Genomic DNA, 9,939 nt, shown 5'->3' with positions numbered 1-9,939 from the left:
ATACCATTCTTTGCTTTATTCGTAGAGGTGACCCTCACCCTATATAAAGGGGATATCGCAACTAGACATATAACCCTAATAGTACACAGTGTGGCTATGCTCTAACATAGGAGCCAAAACGCTTAACTTTTGGGCCAAAGATTCATTCTGACAGAAAATCTACTTTTTAGACAAGCCAGCCTTGCTATTTCACCAGCCTGGGCTTAAGTCTTCCTTCCCAGTGTAAAAGGGAGGAGATGCAACATGTTCAGAAGCAAAGCTGCTATCCTGCCTTATCTAAGTATCAACAACTCAAAAATGTTTGGTATCTGACTGATAAAACTCTGCTTTTTAGCTCTGCTCAAAGCTTGATGACCGTTCTTTAGCCATAGGGAGAAGACACGCATAGATGCCAAACCTGTTGCTGAGGAAACAATTTTGGATGATCTTGATGATGAAAGTTGCAGCCTCCCGTTCAGTCATGTTGGGGCTGAACCTGTGTCTATATGCAGAAAACCACAAAAAGCAAGAGCAAAATTAGTGAGGTTTCCTTTGAGCATGACAGAAATGTGTCTTTGCACAAGCTCAGCCAGGTGCTGATGTCACTTGCTGCAAGTACCTATTTCTTGTGAGACTACCTCGTACAAACGATGTAATGCTTTAAGAAGCACTTGCCATTAGTCTTATAGTGGAGACAGAGGCTGTGAACTTTGTATTAGTCTAGGAACAACAGATCCCTCCTCCTAGGCAGCTGCTGCTTTTAAAATACCTTGCTTTAAAATACCTTGAGCTCCAGCCCATCATAATTTATGAATCTGCACTTATCTTTAGGAAACTGTAGGGAGTTACACGCAGGAAATGCTGAGCTAACTCTGCTCAGTCTGGAGGTAACTCTGGAGGCACAAACCTGCAGGGCTGTTTAAAGTGTCACGTTAGAATTTGTATTTGCCTGAGCTGTTGGATGTTACAACACAGTCCCATTCAGCACTGTAGAACAGATTTTAAGATGCATTTCAGAGGGCATCAGACTCTGTAACACATTACCTCTCAATTAAAGCAGATCTTTCCTTAACAGACTTATTTAGCTAGTCCTACGAATTTGAAGATAATCCACGTACTTGCAGTCACTGAGCAGCTTGAACTTAATCCTATGAGAATTCTGGAATTCCTACTTTCTGAGATATTCTATAAACAAAAGTTACTATTTTTACTATTTAAGATATTTGAGTAGCATGACACTTTACTCACTGCACAAGTTGTGACAGTACGCATTCTGTGAAGAACATACAAACATTTTCCAGTTCATACATATGCTGACTTACTTCAACAGCTTGATTGTCTGCCCTCGGAAACAGGGCAGCCCTGTATCCAACATCAGTGTAACCAGAGAGACGACAGCATCCATATAGGGCCTAGAGAAAAAGAGGACAAAAAGGTTACAGCACTCAAATTTCTGCAGCCTTAGTAGGTAAAGCGGGCAAGCTGAGGAGTTCAACGAGCTGGATCACACCTTTTTCTTTAATTAAGTCAACACATGTAATCCTCTTATATTTGCTGGTGGAGCTACACCATTGCTTGCAATCTGTCACTTTAATTAAATTTGACTCCTTTATGTTGAATACCAGATACTCAGAATGCTGCAAGACGAACAGTCTCAAGGAGGATTATACAAAGCAATGCTTCAGTAAACAACATTTCTTTGGCATCAGAAAGGTGAATCAGTGCATCAAAACAGTACAAAAGGCTGAAACCAGCCATACCACAGTAAGAGCTTATCTTCTAATTCCTAATTACTCTGTGTAATTCTTTGCTACATCAGCCCAGCTTCTCTTCTCCCACTCAGAAAATTTATTACCTACCAAGCTATTACTCTACTACTTGGGTGACATTTTTGCCTTGACACAGAATTTTCTCCAGACTGTTCCCTCTTCAACAAACCAACTTGATCTTGACTCCAAGCAGCCCCTTCAGGGGCTACTAGCTGAGGAAACTTTGGTTCTGTAAGGTAACATCAGTAATAGTTTATACTCGTGACAGAATGAGCTTTTATCTGGACTCTACTGTACTGTCCTCCTACCCACATGCAACATCCTCTTCAGATAGATTTATTAGTGCTCCTGCATGTTAAAGCTAAGCCGGTTTGCTTGGTATGGAGCGAGGTAAAGTTGCAAGTCTTTACTGTCACTGGCTGCCAATCACTGCTGCAGAGCTGAACTACCAAAACCGCTGCATATTTTACATCAGAAAATTGTAGCACTTTTTCACATCTCCTGCCTAATTAACTCTAACTGAAATGGGGATCAATGATTGTCCTATCTGGGAAAACAAGAAAGATTTTGATTCTCTGTAGTTCCTTACTGCGAAGTTTTAACAGCCTACTAAATCGTGTGAGGGAATGCATGTAACATCGCATTTATAAATTGAATATAATACATACAATTTTCAAATATAACTTAAGAACAGAAAAAAACCCCACAAAGTTAGGCTGTAGAAGTGCAGGATTATTAACTTGTTTTCGAAGTTTGCAAGTTGTACCAGGACAGTCTGACAGGCTCAGACCCCCTACAGAGAAATGTTTATTATTATTCATCTTCTCACCTGGTCTTAGGCATGCAAGCAGTTCTGAGCAGTTAAGAACACCTTACCTGACGGCCAGATAGCCTCTGACACACATCTCCATGAACCATTTGAACGGAGTTGCCTCCATTTTTCCTCCCATTATCATCACCATCTCATCAGTCAGCTTAATGTCAGGCTCCCAGCCCAGATTTCCACCAGGTGAGCTTTCAAACATGAATCCAAAATCTGTGCACAAAAGATAAGCTGCCTCATAAACTTTGTTGGTTAATTGTGCACTGTCAAAGCTGACAGAAGAAAGGAGAGATGGCTTTCCCATATTAATACCTACTTTTCTACCAACATTTTGACTCCAATTGGAAAAAAGCTTTGGTGAAGTGTAAGAACACCAAGAAAAGAATCATCACCATCACATTAGACTGGACGCAAGAATGATGACATCAAATAAACTCTGTGTTGAAACACCTGTGCGGTTCCAGAAAAGCAAAGCTAAAGCAGAGGTTACAGCCTCACCCAATTATATAAATGTACTTGTCAAATTTAATTCATACCTATACAGTGATAAAGGAACCCAAAGATACATTTATATATTTATACATATATATGCACACATATATATGTATGCATGAATGCGTAAGTACGTAAACGTGCATAATCCATACGTGTATGTGCATATACTTTCCTGAAGCTGGTAAAACTTCGCAAAGCTAAATTTACACAGGAGCAGCCACCACAAGCATACGTACAATGCTGAACAGGCATGAAAAATCCCACACATATTTGCAAACTGTGAAATCAGGACATAGACCGATCTCAAGTGGGAAATGGCTTACTGTCTTCTATGAGCAATACTTTACAGCAGAAGGAAAAGGTAACTACTGAAATTCGAATGTGGATATGACTGACCAATATGAATGATGTGTCCCTTTTTGTCCAGCATGATGTTGCCATTATGTCTGTCTTTAATCTGGAGCAGAAACAGGAGAAGACTATACGCAGCCATACTGCGGATGAAATTATAGCGAGCCTGTACAAACAAGAAGTTCAAACAAATCAGAAGAACAGAGAATTTAATAACTCTCCATCCCAGGAGCAGATATAGCTGAACAAAGTTTTTTTTCTTTTTTTCCATTCATGATTAGTTTGAAGCAATGTTCAATGATATTCTCCATACATCTACAGCTGCAGTAACTTCTTTAGGTAACTCAAATGGATTATCAGCATCAGAAACCAGATACAGCATTATGGTAGTCATTATCCAATTATTTGTCATTATTTCTTATAGCTAGAATGTTTCTCAGTTGAGATTTTGCTGTGCTTGCCAGCTGATATTTTACCTTCTGGAATGCAAGGGTAGACTCATCTCCATATTGCCTTGTAAAGTAATCATACATCCCAAAGTCTGTCTGCCTGCCCAGCTGGTCACGGGATGTGCAGTCAGGAATGCATTCAATAACACCGCACTGAAGGGGAAGAAGAGAAACAGGTCTGTAAAGCACACTCCCAACATACATTTTGTTCATGGTTCTTGGCAGTCATACAGGTCCCCTAGGAAATGTGGGGAAGCCTACAGATCACTGAATACAAAATTTCTAGTTTATTCATTAAAAAAAGTAGATCCATTTTTTTTAGGATTTCCATGCAACATAAGACAAGCTCTGTGACTTTCCACTGATTTGCACAATGCAGTCCCAAAAATCAAACAACATGAATAACCACAGGCAGCAAAATTTCAGAGCCAAAACTTTAGAAAAGCAGGAAGCAGGAGAGGAAAGACTCTTTTTGTTGCTAGTACTCCAAATATTTGGCGTAAGTGATGTGGGCAGTATTTCCTTGCAGTATGAAATTTTTATATGTGCTGGAAGAGAAAGTCTTTTTTAATTAGGAACTATTTTCTACAGCAGTACAGTTAATTGCCCACTTACCCCAGGAGCTGTGGCCACCACTCTGTATGGAAACACAAAGAGATCCAGGCCTACCAGCTGAAATATGTTCTTGAAGAGATCGATGATTTGTAAAGCTAACATGTCCTGTTATACAAGAAAAAAATTGCACAAGCATTACAGGGGTTATGGATCATAAGTCAGATTACAAAAATGCTCTGAAGAACTCTGAAGTGAATGTTAAGCTACCCCAGCAGGTCTGCAGATGTGTGCTTGTGCATGCACTGTGGCTCTGGGGGAAATCAAAAAGGGAAAATATAAATGCTATTTAACTGGGTAGTAAGCAACACTGAAGATTTAACTGCTGACCTATGAAGAACAAACTTTTCCATCACTCTTTGATAAGAGGGCAACTAGTAACTCCAGGGATAATAGCTAGCATTCCCACTTAATGAAAACCAATCAAATTCCAATGTACAAGATACCACCTTGTAAACTACTGCTATGTTACCAATAGCTCAATCGAAACATAAACTCTGAAAAATAATGTTAAGTCACGGTAAACTGTCTCGACAGAATGGCCTTTTATTTCCAAACCAGAATTTCCTCTAGTGGTACAACACAGTTCTCTCCCTCAGCCCATAACTAGTGGAGATTCTCAAAATTCCAAAGAAAAATATTTCTCTACTAGAATTATTTTCTGCTTACATACTGTCACCTACAAATCTGTCTTCTATAACTGCAAAGCCTGATGGCTTTGTACCTGTCTGCAGTCGTCGCCCACTTTAAAGATAGCTGCCTGCCAACAGATTTTCTTACTGTCCACCCCTTCTTCTGCACTTTCATCTATGGAATCAGAACGACAACGCAGACCTGCAAGAAGAGTACAAAGCAAAACCCAGACACAGGCTTTAATTAGTAACTTTCTATCAAGGCAAGACCTCTGCACTTAAAAACAGAACGTTTCAGTGCAGGTGCCCTAGAGATATTTCTGCCTTGCAAGGTGAATGCCATAAGATAGTTCTCTTTTTCCACTGGAACATATCAAAATAGAGTTCATGATTTAACTGATAAATGCCTGAATTGCATTAAGCCAGTCAGCTAGAGCACCCCACAAAATTTATTATGAGAAAAAACTGCCAAAGCCTGGAGCCTGCTACAGCCTTAAAACCAGGGAAAGGCAATCAATTTATATGTTAGTCTAAAGTAACTGTTCACATTTCTTCAAGATACCTATGTGGCTTGCTTCCTGGGATTTAAAAAAACCCCAAAAAGGCAAAAAATGGATTGAAGTTTTAAGAATTTTCTTCTCTCTTCCTTTGATCCAGTTTCATTTCTGAGTCAAAACATTGCAGATAAAGTTCAGCATGGAAATATTTTACCGCAGCAGTACAGGTCACTAACAGCAGGTGATTTTAAAGGAATTGCTGACTCCCAATTAGCAGTGCCAGTGATTAAGATGCAGTTACTAACCTTCTTTTTCAAGCTCACTAACTCCACATCGTTTCACTTTAAATTTGGCCAGGTAGGGCGCTTTTGCTGCACTAAATTGTAATAAAAATAAAAATTATGATGAGTGCAAGTCAACCAAACAAGAATTTCTAGAAGAATACATAAATATCATGAATTAACTTAATGGGAGAACATAACAAGAGCATGGTACCTCTGCATAGGAGTTCCTGATTTGTAATCAATGTCCAGAACAATAGCTTCAGGATTGCTGGGCAAGTAACAGCCTGCAAAATGGAGCAGACAGCTGAGAACAAATCCATCGACCAGCATGACAATGCAAGCTGGAGAGTAACTGATGATAGTGTCTGTAACTTCAGTACATGGTTTTGAATTAAATAAAATGTTAAGAGACTACTGTCTGTGAGCCACGAAGGATGCCGTATCCTTTGCATTAGTGCGTGATAGCCAGAAATGAATAAAATACAGTTTTGAACTAATAGTGCAGAATCTGTACCACAGAAATGTACAGAGAGGACTTCTCTTGCAATGGTCCCTAGGACGATGTGGCAGTATGCCCCAGTGCACTAGGAAGGGCCGTTAGCAACCAGCACATGGTAGGAGAATTGAGACTTGTTGGAGATTGGGAAAAGCTTTCATCAAACTCCATTTTAAAGAGAAGATTCAGATTGGGAAATCACATGTTCAAGGTTTGTAAGGACCTTCAGACAATGGTATTTCAAGGGAACGCCTCATAGGAGAAAAAGGAGAATAAAAGGAACCAGACATGCTTCATTCTCAAAATAACAGAACTTCTCAAAAGTGCCTCATCTTTTTAAAAAAGAAGGTGGTCCGAAGAAAAAGTGCTTTTTTATCTTCCCTCTTCTGACATATATTTCTACTTTCATCCATGATGTGCATTATCTAACTTGCTCTTGGGCAAGTTTTGATGCACCGTATAGAAATTAGCGGGTCGGTAAAAATATTTGAATTGTTTCAAGAGAAACAATCCTAACTGTAACAGAAGAACAGCCACCAGCGCCAAAACTGAGGGCTGCCACTTGCAGAGATTTCAAGATCTGCTTGCAGCAAATACAGTTCTCATGCTGAATGCACAAAGCCCGCTATATTACACGATTAAATCAGTTCTTACCAGGCTGCACTTTCACCTCAGATAGAGCACTCAAACAAGCTTTCTTTCTTTCATCTCCTTTAGGGAATGGCCTAGAATGATGAACGGTATTTTATTTATCTGCATGCTATATATTATTCTACGTACTAGCCTCAAATTTGTTTCAAATTTATACAAAATTGACAAAAAATGTTTCTTCCTGTAACGACAAAAATCTCTTACTGCACCACTTCTACAGAGCTTACAGGCTCAACACCTAACCAGAACATTTTCTGTCCTAAGGGAGGTTATAGTCTTTGCTTTGTAGATTTAACATCGATTTGACACACAGGTTGTTGACAAACCCAAACAGCATAAGAGATGTGAATGAAACAAATGAAGGCTCTTCCTTATATAGAAATTTGAGTGTAATTATACCTTTGTAAGCATCTCTATAGTTATAGCAATATAATTTTTCCTTGTGGAACTTATTCTAGAATAGGAACATTGCTAACTGGAAAAGGACAAGCCAGCAGAATGCCTATGCAATTACACGCCTAATTTGTTCACATACTTAGCACGACTGCAGGTGTCAACTGGATAATTGGTAACACGGTTAACGATTAGTACGTACAATTACCCAATTTGCACAGGCACTTGTGTTAACCATCTACTGAAGTCAGTCACACAACTGCATGCTCACCTGGAGTAGCAGCATGCAACCGAAAGGTATGCTCCGGTTTTAAGCAGTCCAGATTACTGAAGCAGCAACGTAACACTTAAGATAATGAAATCATCACAGATTATGCATTTATTCATTTATGCCATCTACAAAGCAAACAGCATCTCCTCTATGCTGTCTTTACACTGGAGATGCACAAAGAACAGATTCATTTTAAGGCTAGGGTGCAAAAAGCAATGCTTGCAAAGCACAATTATTATGAGTTGCTTAATTATGACTTCACACCAAGAGTGGATTGATTTCATTCTAAATATCAAGATTTTCAGATCCTAACCCCCGCTTTTAACTCATCCTACTGAGTGAAAACATCTCAACATGCACACAGAAGGCACCTAATAGTTGATCGTTTCTGTGATGTAAGTGTCCTTCAGCCGGATGTCCTTATACTGGTGGTTTGCAAAGCTTCATTTTAAAGGAGGTATGTTCCAGGAAATACATTTTATATGACTTTCAAATACTTTCATACACCAGAGAATGTTTTAAAAATATGCAGTGAAACCACACTTACAGACTTTGAGCTTGTGTGCTGAGCTGCTGCCATCCACTGGCAAGCTTTATAGAAGTTAAATCACCTATCGCACTTAGAGTCAACAGTGAGAATCTCTCTGAGCAGGACTTTCAGTTTTAAGAGATCAATAATCCAATGTTTATGACACCAAATTTTTCTCCATAACCACAATTTAGGAATGAAGGAAGAAGACATATATGCATAAAGAACAATCATCTTTGTATTACATTGCACGATGAAATTGCTTTGAGAAGAGGAAAAAACAATTTCATGGCATTTTAGTAGAAGGAAAACCATTCACCTATGATTGAGGGGTTTGGGCTTTGTGAAGTTTTTTTTGTTTTGTTTTTAAACTCCACATAAAATGTTGATAACAAGTTATAATATGAAAAAAAAATGACAGTTAATCTGACATGAACAGAGAAGTGCTGTTTTTCCTGCATGAGTCAAGCTCTGCTTACTGTTCCACAGAACACTGGCAGCATATCCAAAAAGCCAAATTAATGATGCAGGTGACAACTAGACTGATGGGTTTTCAACTAGAACAAGAGCACCAATTTCTTTACCAATTCCATTCCTGTATCAATGCACTGTTCTATGGAACCTCATTCCACTATTACCCGACCACAATGTATTTGATAAAATCAGATTAAAAACTTGAACTTAAGTTTAGAATCATCTACTTCCAAAGGAAAAAGTTATAGCTGTATCAGACAGACTGCTAGCTCAAAAACACAAGTCCTAAGATCAGGGCAGATATGAATTATCCCTAAAAGTCAAACTAAAATGAGCTTTTGCATCCTACTACAACTCTGAAGTTACATTCCAGGAAAAAAAAAATCCTTTTCTTATCCTGTAAGTAATTAACTCTTTTTTTCCTGAAAATACTGTCCCAATACTCCTAAAAGCAACTTAGCATCTTAATCAGGATGCTGGTGATTAACAGAACAGTGAGCCCCAGAGCGCAATTTCTGAAGCACAATACTTACTTGATAATGGCTGAAACATTGGTGATTTTATTAAAGAAATCAAATTCCCGTTGGTAGAACTCCTTGGCTGGGCCAGATAACGAGCCAGTTATCTCCTCTACTAGCTGCTCCAGAAGCTCCCCAATGTCAGCTGCATGCGAAAAGGGAAGCATTTGTGTCAGAAGCTTATTTCAGAAAGCTAAATGATATGGGTGATGGAAATAGCCACCTTTGGATAGTACTCAAAGAAAGGTACTGATGGAAACATTGCTGCATCTGTTTTGATGCATTCAGTCAGGTAGAACACTTCTACAGAATGGGCCCTACCTCTACAAACGAAAGAGAAGTTCCTAGCTAAAAGCATTCCTCCTGCCAAGAGAGAAGCAGGAAGGACATTTAGTCTGAACTGAGACAAGGAAAGGAGTCAAACTAGATTATATTTTAAAGCACTCACGGTCTTTTTGGTGTCCTTCTTCATCCAGGTAGATATTAGTTTTCATGTTCCAGATGAATTGGTGAGCCAAGAGCTGGGATTTGGCAGCTGCCCACAGGATGTATTCTCTAACGTAACCCATCTGCAACCATACCCAGTCCAGTAAGGATCAAAGATCATTACAACTCCAGCAGACTTGGTACTACTGCTTCTAACAGCTATTCTTCAAACTCAAAAATATTAATGGATGGAAAGAAGACCTCTACACTCTCATTCATATTCCCAAGAA

At 39.0% G+C, this 9,939-nt stretch overlaps 1 protein-coding gene across 1 annotated transcript in view; it reads right to left on the bottom strand.

The window, feature by feature from the left end:
• Positions 1-9,939, bottom strand: part of PI4KA (phosphatidylinositol 4-kinase alpha) — a 59,115-nt gene that overhangs the window by 2,136 nt on the left and 47,040 nt on the right. The window contains exons 44-55 of the mRNA XM_035897203.1: positions 9,672-9,792; positions 9,239-9,368; positions 7,042-7,112; positions 6,103-6,175; positions 5,913-5,983; positions 5,203-5,312; positions 4,482-4,586; positions 3,894-4,019; positions 3,463-3,583; positions 2,625-2,784; positions 1,302-1,391; positions 398-481 (exon numbers count right to left, since the gene is read on the bottom strand). Coding sequence (XP_035753096.1) covers positions 398-481; positions 1,302-1,391; positions 2,625-2,784; positions 3,463-3,583; positions 3,894-4,019; positions 4,482-4,586; positions 5,203-5,312; positions 5,913-5,983; positions 6,103-6,175; positions 7,042-7,112; positions 9,239-9,368; positions 9,672-9,792 — 1,262 coding nt within the window. The remainder of the gene's footprint in view (positions 1-397; positions 482-1,301; positions 1,392-2,624; positions 2,785-3,462; positions 3,584-3,893; positions 4,020-4,481; positions 4,587-5,202; positions 5,313-5,912; positions 5,984-6,102; positions 6,176-7,041; positions 7,113-9,238; positions 9,369-9,671; positions 9,793-9,939) is intronic.

The sequence above is a fragment of the Egretta garzetta genome, unplaced genomic scaffold (assembly GCF_000687185.1).
Source record: "Egretta garzetta isolate BGI_Z169 unplaced genomic scaffold, ASM68718v1 scaffold47, whole genome shotgun sequence".
NCBI classification, from domain to species: Eukaryota; Metazoa; Chordata; class Aves; order Pelecaniformes; family Ardeidae; genus Egretta; species Egretta garzetta.
This window is presented reverse-complemented; position numbering and strand designations above follow the sequence as displayed.